The following is a 19,657-nucleotide window of genomic DNA, read 5'->3' as shown; positions in this document are numbered from 1 at the left end:
TATGACATTTCAGACAGAAATGTTTCAAGTGATGTTTTCTTCTATCATCATCGTTAAATAATTGAATTTTTGTAATGCTTCTTTCAGAAAATAATTGTGAACTAATATAACAAATACATTAAAATGAGGGGGGGGGGGGCTGAATAATAGAGCCATGTGGAACTCCAGAAGAAACCAAAAAACAATCCGAAACTAAACCTTAAATAATAACTTGTCTAAGAAAAGAAAAGAAAAATATATATTGATTATTAGTCTCTAAATCTGGTGAGTATTTAAAAAACAATTCATAAAACTTGTACAAAAAAAACAAATCCTACCTGAGTGAGTGCTTGTTTAAATAAAAACACGGGTTTCTGTGGATAAAGCAAAGATCTTAAATAATCAAAATTTATAAGGCCTTTAAAAAAGATTTAAGTATTAGGTTCAGTTGACATTTTGAGTTCTTAAAAATGGATGTAAAATGCAATGAATTTAACAAAAACCTGCTTTTAAAGAACCAAATTTTGCAGCAAGTAAAAAATATGTAAATTGTGAGTGGGTGTCATCTGTTTTTCCTCTGCTTTATTTTGTTATTTTTGGTCAGACATTTTTTTTGAGCGTATCTTTTTAAAAGGGTCTTTAAAAGTCTTAAATTTGACTTTTTTTATGTAACACTAACAGATCTACAAGATATTGTCGCTCAAATAAGAACTTTTTGTTTTAATTAGGTTTTTAAATATAAATTCTAACAAAAACAATTAATTGTTAAATATAAACATTATTTTTTAATACAAACTCTAGTAAAACAATTTCATGTTTATTAAACAATAAATTGTTCTTATTTGAACAACATCATAGTATTTGCTTTACATAAAAAAAGGCAAATTTAAGACTGATTAATTTAGACATTCAAGCAATTGGTAAGATGTTATGTGGGACCTTTAAGAACATTACAACGATCTACAGACATGTCCTTTCACACAAAGTACATTTTGTAAAGTTTCACAACCATGATACTGTTTAGCAAGGGACCCTTGCTAAATTGCTCACTTGTGAAAGAGGTTTAAACCCCCCTACCTCCTCACCTTCTCCCATAGCTGGCTTGTTGTTATTAATTTTTGTGTTATACCCATTTACCGATGTGTGTAGTGGCTTGGATGTACATCGGTGATTTTAATCGGAGTATACTTTTGACTCAGGATTTTTGTCTTCCTTTTGTTTCCACTGTAGATTTTCCAACGATTGCGTGTAAGATATGCGGAGATCGATCGTCTGGAGTCCACTATGGTATCATATCGTGCGAAGGTTGCAAGGTAAGAGGGCTCGAGTGTAAGGTTAAAGGAACATGTTGCCTTGGATCGGACGAGTTGGTCTTTGAAAAGCGTGTGAAACCATTTGTTATGAAATGCATATGGTTAGATAGATAATTCAAAAGTAGAATATAATGATCTACACACATTTGCCTCGAAATGGCGTGGTTTTACTTTGCGAACTTACACAAACACAGTCGGCCATTTATGGGAGTAAAAAATTTGACTCCCATAAATGGCCAACCGTGTTAGTCGGCGAGGTAAAAGGAAAACCGTGCAATTTCGAGGCATACTTGTGTAGATCATTGTATTCTACTTTTAAAACATCTCTCTAACCATGTGCATTTTACATGTATATCAAACGGTTACAAGCACTTTGTATAGACCAACTCGTCCGATCCAAGGCAACATGTTCCTTTGAGCAGTGCCCAGTTTCATAGAGCTGCTAAGCCAAAAATAATCGCTTAGCATGAAATAAATAACTAAATTTCCTTTTGGAGCATCATTGCTTGTTACTGGTATTCAGCTGTTGTTTGCTTATCCTGAAAATCACAAGGAAATTTGGTTGTCATGGTTGGTAATCCTGTTTTTATCGAGGCAAACATTTCATGCTAGACAGATTTTGGTGCTTAGCAGCTTTATGAAAGTGGGCCCTGATCTTTATCTGTAAATTAATAATACTAATATTTTTATGCAAATATTATAAAAAGCTATCTTTTATTATTTATTTATTTATTTGATTTGTTTCCACCACAAGTTCAATGTAATAACAAAGAGGCCTTAAGAAAAAATAGAAAATAAATAAATAAATAAAATGAAGAAAGGAGGCTAGACTGATAAACAAAAATTACAGTCTACAGGAAACAAATAACTTTTTCTAAAATGTTCTGACGGGCTCTAATACAGGAGGGAAAATGAAAAGAAATACCAGGATAAACTATTTAAAAAACTTAAGTTGTATGGGTCGCATCAAGAAGTACAACCCTTTTAGAGAAAGAGGTTATTTTTTCCACTCAAATATGAAAAAGACTTCATGCCTAGGGCCCTTTGATTAGGCATCTGTAAGCACAACAAAAATTTTGCAAAAAGGGCGTTTTTTTTAAATATTATTCTCTTTCTCTTTATTCAACTTCTGTTGACATTGTGCTAATAATATTTATTGATGTTTTAATTTGTAACCTTAGTCATTATTCACCAATGTGGTTAGAATAAATTGTTTGTGTCGTCAGGTATTTCTTTTATCGTGATTTGTTTTCTTTAGCAGCACTCACTGGTCTCTAAGAACGCCCACATATCCAGGTCACTTTCTGACCCCACTGTTTTCCTTCTGTGATGTCATGTGCAGTGCTTGCATTTTTTAAATGGAAAGAACACATTTGGCAGATTGGGACTTCGTCCCAGAACAATTGTCGTGTGGAATACCTCATAAAACCTTGTAAAGATGGCTCAGAAGGATTTCAGGCATGCCAGCAAGTGACCTAGATTTGGGGGCGTTCCAAAAGAAGAAGCAGACACTGAGGTTGTAGCATCACAACGTAGGCCAAGTAAAAAAAAAACATGTTTAGCATCCGGGTTTCTCAAAAAAGGGAAGGAGGAGGGCCTTTTTTTATATATATTTTATTTCAAGATGGCCGCCATTTTTTTTAAAATGTCAAATTGCCATTGCTGTTTCTACTGCTCAAACTCACAATACATAAATATACCATTTTGGACAAGTCATTCAGACAAGACGTTCAGATTGTAAAAAAAAAAAAATCATAAAAAAAAAAAAAAAAAAAAAAAAAAAAAAAGGAGGCGGTCTCTAAAAGGGAAGCGGACGAGGACGCTAAACAAGTATGTTTTGTTTACCTCGGCCTTAGGTTTGCGGTAACACCATGTGTGTAATGTACACTGTGTCCACATACGTTCAGGTTATTTACATCATGTGCATACATTTACCCGTACACACTGTACAAATGTTAAATTATCGTTGAGTTAGATTTTTTGGAATTTGGCATGTTCGGGAGAATACTCAGTTCTAAAAAGAATTATCCTGCTTTTAACTATACTACCCGGACGGAAGGTATAGAAAATTGGCTGGGACTAAAATCTTGAAGAATTTGAGTCAGGTCCGTTGCTTGTCATATATGTCAGGGTTTTTTGTTCCTGGTCGCAGGTGTCTATTTTTCTCAGGGATTTCCATTGCCATCTCGGCACAGATAATGTTCTACATAGCTACTTTTGAGAAAATAGAATTAGCTGTTGCAAACAACTTACCAACCAAATGGACCGAGAGTATAAATGCAAAAAATAGTTAATGGCCTGACGTTTCGACCCTAGCAGAGTCTTTCTCGAAGGCTAAAAGAAAAACAAAAAAAACCCAAAAAAAACATAGCTACTTTTGTTACATGTACAGGGATATGGACTGGCTCGGATTGATTTTTGTAGACCATTTTTTTCCGCCAGCGTGAGCAAGTATTGTACGATGACGTACACTGTATGCATACATTGAGTTGCTGTACATGTGTCATTGTACAATGTATTTAGCCTGTTACACGTAGCTTGTGAGTGCATTGTGTATAAGGTCCCCATATTATAGAGCTGCTTTGAAAGCAGAAATTATTGTGTAACACTTTTTTTTGCGCTATGAAATGAGCAGGATACCAGTCAACAAATTTTACATCTCGTGACATGTTAGTTTGGCAGGTAACCAAACCTGGGCCCAGGTGTCTGGTTTTAGAAACAACTTCCGAGGTATGATCCCTGAGCGTAATATTTATCTTAGGCGAAAACAAAAACTCCCGATGTGGTCCCTGAAGCAAAGTCTTGGGGAAATTGAATGCTCCGGGGATCGCTGATGGAGTCATAGTATGATAAAAGCAGTCAGTGTTCATTTTTAAATCAAAAAATTTGTTGTACACAGAGTTTCATCGTAATGTAGATGTCTAGGAACTAAGAAGTTGCTGTTGTTACAGACAGTATGTAATAATAAAGATTTGTAATGAGTAAATATCCACCCTGCTGGGTGTTCAAGGCGCAGTAAAACCAAAAATAGGCAACAGTGTTGTCAGCGCTTTGAGACACCCTCCGCCCTTTCGGTTTGAAAAGCGCTATACATAAACTGGTTTGAATCTTTCACACATTATAATATGTGCCTTGTTGGTTCTGTTGTCAGAGTTGGAACATCTCTACTGTTCTTTCAACCTTTTTCCTCAGAATTCTGACTTGCCTACAGGGGAAGTGTCCAGCCGCACTCCGACAGATTTATTAGAAATATTCTAATCTCTTGTTGTGCGTGTGGTGAGATACATGTAGATAGCAGACAGTTATGTACCCCAGCGTTGCTTTCCAGTGCCATTCAGTTCCCTAAGGGCAACCATGTTTTTTAAATACTTAGTCACGGATGGCCAGATTCATTTTTGTTGTCAGTTTCAATTAGAAATAAAAAGCCTTTACAATCGCAGTCGATTCAGCGACCGTGGTCGTTGATCCATTGAAGACACCCTTGTAAATTTTTGTACAACAACAAGGGCCAAGCACACTGCCCTTTTTATTATTTTTTTATTTTTTTATACATAGACACACCAAACAGATTCTATAATGGATAAATGAAATGGTCTTTACACTGTAGCTTTCGAGAAAGACTCTGCTAGGGTCGAAACGTCATACCATCAGGCCTGATACACATGTACATGTACTTCATGGAGGCAACGAAGGCGATTGCCTCCGTGTCCCCTGGTCATTGCCTTGGTGCCCTTGAAATGCTGACAGTAGAAATTGATACTTCATAGAGGCAACGAAGGCGATTGCCTCCATGCCCTCTGGTCATTGCCTTGGTGCCCTTGAAATGCTCCAGTACAAATTTGTAATTTCATCATAGGGTGCCCTTTACCAAGAAGAAAATGCCTTGGTGCCCTTGCCCTTTCAAAAACGAAGCATACAGCCCTGTACCATAATTTTTGTTCTTCTTTCAATTAGACCAAACTGTACATTACATTTGTACATGTAGGTCCTTTTGGTTAAAGACACTGGTTGTCATTTTTGTTTTGTACATCAGCAAGTACATGTACTGTACACTGCCCTGATCATGAGCATTTTTTTTTCACAGAGACACTGATAATGAACAACAGATTAATAATAATAGTCTATTAGCCTTCGAGAAAGACTTCACTCGTACATGTAGGGTCAACACATCATGCTACACTGTACTAACTATGTTTCTATTATACATGTACCATACACATATTACATGTAGGTCGTTTTGGTTGGTAGTTCAGTTTTCATCAGCTAATACTAACTTTTCAGGCCTAATATGCTTTGTTTTTGGGCACCTGGGCACCAAGGCATTTCTCCATTGTAAAAGGAACCCTACATACAATACAATACAATACAATACAAAAGGGCATTTACCATGTATGTTCCGCTGTTTCATTTTGATCACAGCGGTTGACGAAGCACATGACTCAAGAACAAAAAAATTAAATAAAAAATTACATGTGTGCATGAGAGCATTTCAAGGGCACCAAGGCAATGACCTGAGAGCATTGAGGTGTTCACCTTCTTTGCCTCTGTGAAGTATTAGGCCTTTTTGTATTGTATCAATTTTAGAATTTGTTTAATGATTGATGCAGCATACCTTTAAAAAATTCTTCAAAAAGAAGTAATTTCAAAATGGCCGACATTATCGTCTGTAAAATTATCTACAAAGGTTGTTGTTTTGCAACTTGAGACTGTTAAACTTTATGTTCCATAGATGATCACATTGCTTTACATTATTAATGTTTGTAAAAAAAAAAAACCACTGGAGTAAAGTTATTGATGATAATTACATGAACGGTTGCATGTAAACATTGTATATTTATGAGTAAAGCAATAAAACACGGGACAAATTTCCTCAAACAACAGCACCATAAAAACATCTCTTTGAAGTGGTCTGGCTGCGACTAAATGCTTTTGAAAAAACTGTAAACCAGACTGTCTGCATCTAACGTCATTTATGGCTTAAAAGGAGTTCTACATTTGTCAAACTAGAAATGGTTGAATTCTTTTAGTTCTATAGGCCTATAAGTTGAGAGATACAATCAAACTAACCTTTCATTTCATTTGGTCGCGTATTTACATAAATGTAAATATTGAAATAAATCCTGATGCTTCAAGGAGAATCTTTGTTCTCTTAATCTTGTCAGGTCAAGGTTTCTTTGTGCCAGTGATACTCGTATAGAAATTGATTCCAGCAATTTCGTGAGAAAATAATCTCATCAGTGCATAAGGGGAAGAGCAATTCCTTGGCGCGAACTAGTCAAAGGGAAGAATAACGTTTCTTTATCACTCAGCTTTCCCCAAAATGAGTGGCAATAAAAACATATTTGGTTAGAAGAACATCAGCTTTTGATAGTAGGCCTATAAAACATTTTTAGAATCATTTCACTTTTAAAGACACTGGACACTGTTGGTAATTGTCAAAGACCAGTCTTCCCACTTGCTGTACATTTATCTCAACATACACTAAATATTAAACCTGTGAAAATTTGAGCTCAATTGGTTTCCGAAGTTGCGAGATAATAATGATAGAAAAACACCCTTCTTGTCACACAGAGTTGAAACTTGATTTCTTGATCTCAAAATCTAATTCTGAGGTCTCAAAATCAAATTTGTTGATAATTACTTCTTTCTTGAAAACTACGTCACTTCAGAGGGAGCCGTTTCTCATTAGTTTTGTACTACCAACCTCTCCCCATTACTCGTTACCAGGGAGGTTTTATGCTAATAATTGTTTTGAGTAATTACCAACAGTGTAAGTAATGTGGTTAGCAAAAAGATAGCAGTTTTTATCCCTGAAATTTCAATTTGAGAAGCGTCACTGTCAGTAAGCGGCTTTCAATGTAAAGCGATTTGAGAATCATTTCACTTTGAAGTAATGTGGTTAAACAAAAAAGATAGCAGTTTTGATCCCATTTTTTTCCTACATTTTAGTAACGTTAATTGAGTTTTCCAATTATGGATTCTTCCTGCCTGGGCGTAGAAAGTGCTTCAAATTTGTTGACGATCTCTCAAAAAAGCGACCAACTTTTGAAATAAAATGTTCACACTTATTTTACAGATACTTACAGATATATTTATAAAGGGTTAAAATGATTGAGTGGTTACAAAAATCAAAGGTATACTTTCCTTTTAAAGATGAGTTTCATACAACTGTACAAGCATAGAGTACTTGCTCTATGGGACAAGTAAGCAGGTGGAATACTGATCAACACAGAAGATTATGAGTTTGATGATGCGTGAAGCGGCGCTATGTATTTTAAGCCAAAGAAAATTAAATGTTTGTGAATTATTTGCATTCCTGAACACAACCATCTGGTATTGGACGTATTATTACAAATCATGTTTATGCATACGTAGATAGTTTAAAGGTGTGCACAATGTTAATCCTATTTTGTACGGTGACGTGTAATTTAAAGGCACTGAACAGTATTGGTAATTGTCAAAGACCAGTCTTATCACTTACTGCAATAGTCTCAACAACATGCATTGCATACAATGTAACAAACCTGTGAAAATTTGAGCAAATTTGCGAGAGAATAATGGGAGAAAAAAAAATGCAACAAATGTGACTCGACTAAATCAATCACAAGAAGCATCTATGCCCTCACAAGTACCCATTTACCCCTAGGTGGAGCAACTATAGAGAAGTGTCTTGCTCAGGGACACAAGTGTCACGACCGGGATTCGAACCCATTGTATACTAGAGGGACATTTGTTTTGTTAAAGGGATGCTGCAGTGAATTCAAATAAAACAGTTAATTTTGCTGTCATTTGTTTCTGATGTATTGAACATCAATAAAATGTATTTTGTTTTTTCTCGACATATCTCACTTGCGTAATTAGCGAATAAGTCATGCCCCCCCTTTTGTGGATTGTTACCGCCCCCCTACCATCGACGTCACGTTGGGAATTCAAACATATCGCCGGCAAAAAGAGTCTGGTCCCTAACTACACCCGCCTAGGTACCAGGCCACACAGTGCACACGCCTCTATATGCACACAGCCAGGGGACCCGACGGCTCGGGTTACCGACATGGCGTCAAGTTTATGCAAATGAAGGCTCCCTTTTAGGGGCGGGGTGGGTTCCCCTAATCTCTTGAAAACCATTTTTTAAATACTTGCGCATTTAATAAAAAAATTAAAAAAATGTTTCAGTTTTAAAAAGTCATGTTTAAATTATTTAAAAAAAAACACTGCAGCCACCCTTTAAGTTGTCAAAACCAATTAGAAGATGCGTGATTGATCTTTAAGAGGCGTCTTCTCCTTAAACACTGCAACGCTGTGGCCAGGGTTTGAATCCCAGAGGATAAGCCTCTGGATATTTTCCCCCTCAGGAAACCCTGAGTAACCGTTGCTCATTATTACACAGTGTAAAAGATTTATTTTGAAAGGAAAAAGATTTAGTAAACTTGTGTCCTTAAGCAAGACACATAATATAACCATTGCTTCGTCCTTCGGATGGGACGTAAAGCCATTGGTCCCATGTGTTGTGTAAACGCATGTAAAAGAACCCAGTGCACTTATCGAAAAGAGAAGGGGTTCGCCCCGGTGTTCCTGGCTGGATTAGCAGCACATTGCGCCACAGCACCTTGTAAAACCATTACATGCTGCTTGAGGATTAGGTCTTATATCTCAAAAATTCGCCCCACTCCTTGCAGTATAATAATACCTGGCGCTTTGTATCCTTTGGCAAAAGGCGCGTTATAAATACGGTTATTTTCATTATTATTATTATTATACTGTTTTTTTTTAAACATTGTTTTGTTTAGTTCTATGTACATTGTACATTTTTGTGTAATTATCTAACCTGTGAAAGTTTAAATTCAAAGTGTTTCTCAGGTTATAGGTTCCATTTATGGTGTACATAAACATAATGTAACTGCTCTAGATTTTTGTATCTCACAAGGCAGTCACCCTTCCTGGAGAAACTTAAGTCAAAGTTTTAAGCCTTTTTGGGGGGGTGGCTATCTTTGGATAATTTTGTGCAGGTCTCCTCTTTTATCTTCTGCTTTTAGGCAGTTCCACGGTAACTATACACCCAAAGGGCGTCTCAGAATGGTCTTTTTGGTCGTCCCTACTAAATCTCTGTGGTAGGGATACAGGGTTCCAGTTAAAGGGTTATAACCCCCTGGTGGAGAGTCAAAGGGTGATGGGAAACTAGGCCAAACTTCAAGGTTTCGTCTACTGAACTAAACCACCGGGGACTGTAAGCCTAGGTGGTTAGTGCGACTTGTGGAAGTCCCGACTACTTAAAGCCAATGGACACTTTCTGAACAGAACAAAATTTCAAAGTTCACAGATTTACAAATAACTTACAGGGTTTACAGAAGGTAATGGTGAAACTTCCCTTGAAATATTATTCCATGAAATGCTTTACTTTTTGAGAAAACATTAAAACAATATCAATTCTCGATATTGAGAATTACGGATTATTTAAAACACATATATTATGTCATGACACGGCGAAACATGTGGAAACGAGGGTGGATTTTCCCGTTATTTTCTCCCGACTCTGATGACCGGTTGAGCCTACATTTTCACAGGTTTGTTATTTTATATATAAGTTGTGATACACGAAGTGTGGGCCTTTGGACAATACTGTTTACCGAAAGGGTCCAATGGCTTTAAATATTGCTATCAGAAACCATCAAATACATAATGTATCGTACACGTCTGACCTTGGAACTGAACGAGACCCCTGATTCCACGTCGGGAAATTGAATTAGAGGCAACCACTTCCAGGCAATCTCCATGAAGCAAAAACATTCACATATGTCAATTTCCTTTTCTTAGGCAACCAAGATCCTAATAGAAACGCATGTGTTGTACTACTGTAAGTGCTCCTTAATGTTGCATGCAATACAGTTTTTTGCCTTTGTGCGTGCGAGGAATTGAACAAAGCAATGTCAATCACAGTTCAAAAAAATTGTGATTCAGTTACTAGACGACAAATCTTATCCTAGTCATTGTGAAATCAGCGGTTAGCTAGTAGCTTGGTAGGATTTGAACCCACATTCTTGTGATTGCAAGTCATGCAGTCTTACGTATCACTGGACCACGGTTAAGTGAAGTTGCTCATTTGCAATGTGTACAAAGGTGTATAATGAATGAAGTACTAAAGAACTCTTCCCTTCTTGTTTTTATTTGTAGGGTTTCTTTAGGCGCTGTTTAAGACGTCAGAAGGAATACATCTGCGTACGGGGCGGAAAATGTGAAGTCTGTCGTCAGCAGCGAAATCGTTGCCCTGCTTGTAGATATCGGAAATGCATCGAACTCGGAATGTCCAAAGATGGTGAGATACCCACTAAACCCCAGGCCTTCAAAACAAAAAAGAGCCTCAAGGCACCACAGCAATTGGAGACTTTTAAATGCTAGGTGGCAGCAGACTAACCAGGTTAATGTCCATTGTTTAGTTAGTTCTGAGCATGCGCACATTACCAAGAACAATGGATTTTACCTTGTAAGTCTGCTGCCACCAAGTGTCCCGAAAGTCCCGTATTGACGTAAAGCCCTTCGCTTTGGCTGTGGTGTCCGTCAGTCCTTTGCAAAGTTCCAATACAAATTTACATTTTCCTCATTATCAGTGCCTATTACTTTAAAGGATTCGGGTACTTTTTCAAAATGTCCACAGATTTACATTATACTTACAGGGTTTGAAGATAATGATAGTGGAAAACTTCCCTTCAAATATTACTAACTGAGATTGTGTAGTTTTTGAGAAATGAGTAAAACAAGGCACAAAATAATTTTCGTCTCAGGAAGACGAAAATTATTTAAGCATGTAAAATCCCCTTAACCAGTTATGATATTATACCAAAACCAAAGCATAACTGGTTAATATATTCTTACATGTTAAAACTGAGACGAAAATTATTTAAGCATGTAAAACCCCCTTAACCAGTTATGATATTATACCAAAACCAAAGCATAACTGGTTAATATATTTTTGCCTGTTTAAACTGTGATGAAAATTATTTGTTTTACTCATTTCTCAAAAACTACAGCACCTCAGTAATTAAAATTTCAAGGGAAGCTTTCTACTATCATAATCTTCAAACTGTATTTAGTTTAATGTAAATCTGTGGACATTGTGTTCTGTGTTAGGAAAAAGTACATAAGGGAAGGTACACCTTTGGTAATTGTCAAAGACCAGTCTTCTCACTTGGTGTATCTCAACATGCATAAAATAACGAGCCTGTGAAAATTTGGGCTCAATCGGTCATTGAAGTGGCAAGAAAATGATGAAAGAGAAAACACCCTTGTTGGACCAATTTGTGTGCTTTCAGATAGGAATAAAAGACTTCTAGCTAGAAGTCTTTCATTATTTTAGTGACAAATTACCAAAAGTAAACAAGGTTTACTTTGTGCAATCTGAAACTAACATGTTATGTTATGTAAAACCTGGTTTGCACTTTATAGGAAATCGTATGTAATGTAAAGTGACGAATGCGTAAAGTGTTTGCGAATAATTGCTGGTGGCGTATCATTCATAAAACATATAACATTGAAATTTATCTTGTGGGTTAATCAAAAATATTTTTTTCTCTGCACTGCCGTTCTGGCTCTCCTTTCACTGCTAGTGTTTCATTTTCAACAATAAATACATGTAGAGCACCATTTTCTTACAATATCTTCAGCACTCTGTAATTTGTTGTTAAAGGCAGTGGACACTATTGGTAATTACTTAAAATAATTGTTGCCATAAAACTTACTTGGTAAAGAGCAATGGAGAGCTGTTGATAGTATAAAACATTGTGAGAAACGGCTCCCTAGCGTAGTTTTTGCGAAAGAAGTAATTTCTTACTGAAATATTTGAATTGAATTCAAGACCTTAGCTGAGGTCTCGAATTCAGGGCATTTGAAAGCACACAAGGGTGTTTTTTCTTCCATTATTATCTCGCAACCTCGGCTACTTGAGTCCAAATTTTCACAGGTTTGCTATTTTATTTATTTTGTTGAGATACACCATGTTACAATATTTGTGTCTTTAAGGCCAGAATCCTTTCCCCGTGATGTTTTTCCCAGGTGTGGGTTTAGAGTAATTGAAGCGTGTGATTCCAAGGTCACGCCTCACTGCATCTCATAAGACACCTGACTCCGATGACTGAGCAATTCGCCACCCTCATCAGAGGATAGGTGTGAAATGCATTGAGCTTTGTTTTACCATGGAGCAATAATTATTGCAACATGGTTTTACAAGAAATGTCAGCCAATAAATTATAAAAATTATTATATTTCTTTACTACACATATTGTCAAGCAGGCCTGCCGTTGATTTCACAAAGAGTTATGGCTCATCTTATCTCAAGTTAGGAAGAGTAACTCGTCCTAACTTAGGATTAATCTTTAGGTTTGCATGCTACAGTGCAGGGTTGGGACTCGTCCTAAGTCCTAAGATTAGTCTTAAGATAGGAAGAGTTTTGTGAAATCGACGGCTGATACTTCACTGAGGCATCCATGCTTCCAGGGCCCAAGTTCTTAGCGCTGCTGAACGTTAAGCAAATTATCGTGCTTACTGTAGCAGAACAAAGTGCAAGGGTATTTCACAGGTTAGCAGAAAAACTGGGCGGCCATATTGCGCGTTTACCATGGATTTTGCATTTTAAAATTTATTGTCCTTGTCCTCCAATTTACATCCGAAATTTAAATTACTTTGAATTCTTTTATTTTCATGAATAGAATTTAAAAAGTTAATTTGGTTTTATTAGAAAACTGGGGCCTATAATTGTCCTTTGTGTTTTGTTTTCGCATTTGTGATGGTAGTGACTCGCAAAGACAATTTCATTACATCTGTGCATAGAGTACATCGCACTTTGGTTTTATATTTACCAATATTTTCATTTCGGTTTTGAGTGACATGCGTGATGAGCAATAAAGCAGGCGTGTAACGCATGATCACATTACGCGAACATGTAACATGAGTCAATATGCTCTTGTTTTATGATTTTCAAGGCATGATGTACTTTTTGTAATTACCTAACAAATTAATAACCATATCATTAATTAATAGTGGAGAGTGGAATGAAGAATGGAGAGCTGGTGATGTCATAAAACATTGTTAGAAACGACTTCCTTTGAAGTAACGTCAGAATACATGTGCAGTTATATACAGTAAATGGTGTTTGAAGCTTTGCATGGTGTGGTGAATAAGAGTAACTTAATATAAACAGTAAACTTGCGGGTACGGCCATGAGTAAAATCTCTTGTTTTGAAGTACTGAAGACAAGCAGAGTATACTGTTGGAAACGTCGAGACCGAAGCGGCTCTTTTCAGAGCCACCACTCTTTCAAAAGAAGAGATTTTACTAATGGCCGTACCCGCAAGTTTACAATTTACATTTATAGTTACTCTTAGTTTTAGACAGGTTAGAGAAAGAGGATATTTTCACCACCCAAATCCAAATCTGAGAAAAGCTTCAGGCATGATGTAACACTTCATTTGTTTTTGTCTCTCCCACCCACCCACAATTTTGATTGTATGTACACGTAAGCTGCTGTATGCCGACAGTACAATTTGTTGCTGACATTTTATCTTTATGGACAAAAAAAATGATAATTTGTAATGAACCTGAATCAAAAGTGCATAGTCCATCAGTTCAATATTATTGACATACAATAGCGTTGGCCTTTTGAACTGTGATTATATTGTTTTGCAAACTTTGTAAATGGATTGTTCTGCGCTACACCATGCCTGTTGCCATGTCAAAGTTCGCTGTAAAGGGACACCATGCCTTAGATAGGGCAAGTTGATCTATAAAAAGCGTTTGAAATCATTTATTATGAATGCAATGGTTAGAAAATCTATGTTTTAAAGTAAAATACATTGATCCACTCAAATATGCCTCGAATTGTGTGGTTTTTCTTATAATGTACGTCGTGAACTACATACAGTAGCAGGGCACATTTTTTTGTGTAGTCCAATTTTTTACTCCACAAAATGGCTGACCGTGTTAGTTCGTAAACTAAAAGGAAAACCATGCAATTTGGAGGCAATTGTGTGGATCAGTATATTTTACTTTAAAAACATCTTTCTAACCATTGTATGTTATAAGAAACGGTTTCAAGAAACGGTTTCAAACGCTTTTCGTTGTCAAAGACCTCACCCAATCCAAGGCAACGGTTTAAAACGCTTTTCGTTGTCATAGACCTCACCCAATCCAAGGCAGCGCATAACGGTTTCAAACGCTTTTCGTTGTCATAGACCTCACCCAATCCAAGGCAACGGTTTAAAACGCTTTTCGTTGTCATAGACCTCACCCAATCCAAGGCAACGCATCCCTTTAACAATGTGTACGTACTTGTAATGCATTAATATTCAGTTAAGATTTTATTACATGTTATGTTACATATATGTATTTATTAACTGAAAATCAATGCACTAACTACAAGTACACATTTTGTTCTCACTGGCGGAGGGGGCATGTACATATTTTAAATTAAATATGCTGGGAAAAAATGTGTACGTACTTGTAATGCATTAATAGTCAGTTTAGATTTTATTACATGTTACATGTATGTACATGTATTTATTAAAGAGACAGGTTGACTTGGATCTGGCAAATTTTAATAACAATATTGATAATAATAAACAGGTCTTATAAAGGTATTTAAAATAAACTATTAAATAATATGACCATGGGAAAAATTAATGGTTGGCTTGGATTAAATTTTCAGAAACTTTGAGCTATAACCATGACTGTATACAATACAGTACCAAGACTGTATTTATGTGGAAAAAATTATGGGGAACTTTCAAATTAGAACAAAAACATACATTGATAAAGCCTTATCACACAGTTGGGTCCCTTTTAATAATAATAATAATAATAATAATAAAGGAAACTTAATAATAATAATAAAGGAAACTTGTAATGCGCCAGGTGACACTCCTGGTTTTACTTTTAAAACGGTAAATAAAAAGACATATTTGGCAACGCAATTACATGTAGTTATAACTTCATCAGGATGGCCCATCAAAAACTTAAATCCATCTTCCCTACCTAATATGTATGATTTGTTGCTTTTGTTTTCAAACAGCTGTGAGGATCGGAAGGATTCCAAATAAACAGAAGGAGACTCAGTTTGCGGACATCCAGCCCTTCACAATCGAATCAATTGATGACAGGGATATTGGCCAATCAGCACAGATCATAGAAGTCGACCCAGAAATAAAACAACTTATTGAATTCGTTGTTAAAGCTCATTCAGAGACAGCGAAAGATTATGTAAGTATTTTTTCTTTTTTGTATTAAATATTCCAAAAACTTTTTAAGTATCTTTATTCTTCAGGGTGCGTAATCTCCGGACCAAGATGAAATTGCCATCGGGCAGTCTCGGTAGTCTAGTTGGTAAGACACTGCTCTAGAATTGAAAAGGTCGTGGGTTTGAATCCCATCCGAGTAATATGCCTGTGATTTTTTTCACAGAACTCGGGTAAGTACTGAGTATACAGTGCTACCACACATCGGTGTGTATATGGGTAAAAACCAAAATCAAGAGGAAGATGTCGTCCAGTTTTCAGGTTTTTTTTCTAAATGTTTGTACGATCAATTGTAGAGTGTCATGGCCGAGTGGTTAAGAGCATCGTTTTCAAGTTCTGGTGGTTAAGTCATTTGAATGTTGGTTTGAATCTGGGCATGACACTGTGTCCTTGAGCAAGACACTTTACTAGATCTCTTCATCCAGGGGTATAAGTGGGTACCTGCGAGGGTGGAGGATGATATTGTGTATGACAAATTTAAGTAACGATGAGTAATGTGTCTTAACTCGAGAGAAAACTTGTCTTAACTCTTTGTGGAATCAACCCTTGGTCAGTAAAACATTTTTAAGAGAAAGGAAAAGCAGTGTTGTGTCCTCAGAAGTCAGGCAATCAGGAATGTGATAGGCTTTTGAGGAAAAAAGTAAACTCTGAGCGTAAAGTGCGAGAGCATGCAAGCCCGAAAAGCTTGCGAGCATAAATCTTAATTTATCTTCGGTTTTAAATGCCCTACTTTGCAATCTGGGCTGCTATATGGCCAACGGAGTTGTGAATTTGATCTAAAAAAAGAAAGAAAAATGAACAACAATTTATTATCATTAGGGGGGATTTTTTTTTTTTTTTTTTTTTTTTTTTTTTGGGGGGGTGATAAAGAGACAGAAACCCTGGGCAATGCAACTTGAAACTGATTGTCATGTTTTAAAGCTAGCAAATGAAAGCCTGTCGCCGGCTAGATGTTTACATTCTTTAATGTCACTCGTAAAGAGGTTGTTATTAAGTCCCATTGGGAAAACCCATCATACAGTTTTAAGTACGTACTAATGCACCATGTACACACGCTCACGCAGTCGTTATACGTTAGGGTTTAGTTAGCGTCGTCTGTCTGTGGCGCTGGGGCCGTTGCACTACGATCGCACAATTTGATCAATCAAAATTAAATTTCTGTCTCTCGTGTCGAAATCTGAACCTCTAGCTATAGACCTTTATAAATCATGCTGCCTCCATGTTGATCATGTTCCTCGTATCGTATAACAATAATGAATGCTGAAAATCACTTGGCAAAAAGGAACCAGGCTATTTTGTTCTTTCAGCCTCGGTTTGGTAACATTGATATTAGTGGGAAAAATTCAAGATGGCTGCACCATGATAGGCCTAAAGGTCTATTTCACTGTCCTTGTATTACATGTCATACTTTAAAGACACTGATGGACACCTTTGGTAGTTTTGAAAGACCAGTCTTCTTACTTGGTGTGTCCCAACACAATGTGTAATGCATAAAATAACAAACCTGTGCAAATTTGGGCTCAATTGGTCATCCAAGTTGCATCAAAATAGTGAAAGAAAAAACACACTTGTTGCATTACTTTGAGTGCTTTCAGTAACACAAAAGCCTCAGCTGAAGTCTTTTATTATTTGAATGAGAATTTACCTCCTATTAAAAAACTTATGTACAGTATGTTACTTCAGAGGGAACCATTTCTCACAATGTTTTATACCATCAACAGCTCTCCTTTGCAAGTTACCAAGTCAGTTTTTATGTTTACAATTATTTCAAGTAATTACCAACAGTTCCTTTAAAGGCAGTGGACACTATTGGTATTGTCAAAGACCAGTCTTCTAACATGGTGTATCTCAACATATGCATAAAATAACAAACCTGTGAAAAATTAAGCTCAATCGGTCGTCGGAGTTGCGAGATAACTATGAAAGAAAAAAACACCCTTGTCACACGAAGTTGTGTGCTTTCAGATGCTTGATTTCGAGACCTCAAGTTCTAAACTTGAGGTCTCGAAATCAAATTCATGGAAAGTTACTTCTTTCTCTAAAACTAGGTCACTTCAGAGGGAGCTGTTTCTCACAATGTTTTATACCATCAACCTCTCCCCATTACTCGTTACCAAGTAAGGTTTTATTCCAATAATTATTTTGAGTAATTACCAATAGTGTCCACTGCCTTTAAAGGGGTTTAATACCTTTTGTTTTGGACCATGACGTAAATGAAGACGAAATATAAATTACCCGTAAAAGTTTCAGCTTCATAAGTCTTTAAGTTTTTGAGGACAGAGTAATATATGTAGTCACCGAGCGATTCTCAAAATGTTTTATACTCGCAGAAGTTTTAATTAATAACTGATTAAAGGCAGTGTACACTATTGGTAATTACTCAAAATAATTATTAGCATAAAACCTTACTTAATAACGAGTAATGGGTAGAGGTTGATAGTATAAAACATTGTGAGAAACGGCTCCCTGTGAAGTAATGTAGTTTTCGAGAAAGAAGTAACTTTCCACAAATTTTACTTGTGACCTCAGATTTAGAATTTGAGGTCTCGAAATCAAGCATCTGAAAGCACACAACTTCGTTTGACAAGGGTTTTTTCTTTCATTATTATCTCGCAACTTTGTTGACCAATTGAGCTCAAATTTTCACAGGTTTGTTATTTTATGCATAATTATGTTGAGATACTGTATACCAACTGTGAAGGCCAGTCTTTGACGATTACCAATAGTGTCCAGTGTCTTTAATAGTATACACATACTGTTTTACAATAAGAAAAAATGTAGAAATTGAGTGCTTGCTTAGTGTATTCGTGTACAAGTACATGTACCTTGTAGATTGTGGATAATACAAAATCGATGTTGCTCAACCTACACAGTATAAATATGTTTCAAGTTAATACACTGGGAACCTTTCTCGAGGTAAAATTTAACTGCTTCGAGTACGTTGCACTTGTTTTTTTGCTGTTTTTTTTTTCATTTTTAAAGATCTTTTAAAGTCTCCCTGGGAATCTTATACCTGGCCAAGATTTATTGCAAAATGAAAGAAACAATGAGGATGTACTTAGAATCGACTGTCCCTATGGATTTGTCTTGACTCTCGTGCAAGTTGAGAGAGAAAACACGTCGGGCACTGAACTCGTAATAAAAACAACCTGTCTCCAATCATATATATTTTACACTTGTTACGTGGAAGCACTAAAGTAAATTTAGATAAATCCTAATAAAATCCTTGTAAAATCTAAGTGGGCCATAAAATCATATGTTTAAAAATGCTAAAATAGAATTCATATTGTATTCATGGAGAAATAGAATTCGCTGTTGCAGACTGGGTACCAATCAAAATAATTTAACAAATTTTATTCGTGGGAAAATTTCATTAGCTGTTCAAACTGCGTACCAACCAATTATGCAAGAAAAATGGTTCAAGACCTACTTGAACGAAAACATCAAGTCGCGATCTTTGCTGAATGCATAATGTTTTTCAATAATAATAATAATAATAATAATAATAATAATACGAAGCATTTATAGCGCTCTACGGAGAACAAAGCGCTTTACATGAGACTATGACAACAAAACAAAAGAAAAACAAACAAACTAGGATGGGTGGGGAAAAATAAATGTCTTGAGGAGGCTTTTGAATACAGGCAACGAGATCGCCTCTCTCAGACCCGCGGGGAGCTCATTCCATAGGCGAGGGGCAGCTATGGAGAATGAGCTATCCCCAGCTTTCCGTCTAGTTCTAGGAACGGAAAGCCGGGTCTGATCAGCTGATGAGCGGAGTCGTTGCCTGTATTCATCAGCAGTATTGGAGTTTTGGGAATGAACAAGTTCAACCAGATATGATGGAGATTGGGTGTGGAGGATTTTGTAAACATGAGTGAAAATTTTGAAGTTGATACGTCAATCAATAATGAAATTGAGTTCACATGAGTATATAAATAGATTTAGTTGGGTAAAAATAAGCATTTTGAGTGCCCCTAACCAGTGCTTTTCAGAAAGATTAACAAAAAGCTCTGACACGTCATCACTCATGTTACATCATATTATGGGGGAGCTCCAATTTGTGTTGCTGCTTTGTTGCAGCATGGA

The 19,657-nt window shown here is 36.4% G+C and overlaps 1 protein-coding gene across 1 annotated transcript in view; it reads left to right on the top strand.

Annotated features, from left to right (window-relative positions):
* Window positions 1-19,657, top strand: part of LOC117305023 (nuclear receptor subfamily 1 group D member 1-like) — a 47,919-nt gene that overhangs the window by 15,610 nt on the left and 12,652 nt on the right. Inside the window, exons 3-5 of the mRNA XM_033789713.1 lie at window positions 1,210-1,292; window positions 10,461-10,602; window positions 15,346-15,533. Coding sequence (XP_033645604.1) covers window positions 1,210-1,292; window positions 10,461-10,602; window positions 15,346-15,533 — 413 coding nt within the window. The remainder of the gene's footprint in view (window positions 1-1,209; window positions 1,293-10,460; window positions 10,603-15,345; window positions 15,534-19,657) is intronic.

The sequence above is a fragment of the Asterias rubens genome, chromosome 22, assembly GCF_902459465.1.
Source record: "Asterias rubens chromosome 22, eAstRub1.3, whole genome shotgun sequence".
Taxonomy (NCBI): domain Eukaryota; kingdom Metazoa; phylum Echinodermata; class Asteroidea; order Forcipulatida; family Asteriidae; genus Asterias; species Asterias rubens.
The sequence above is the reverse complement of the archived record's forward strand: the minus strand, read 5'-3'. Positions and strand labels throughout refer to the sequence as shown.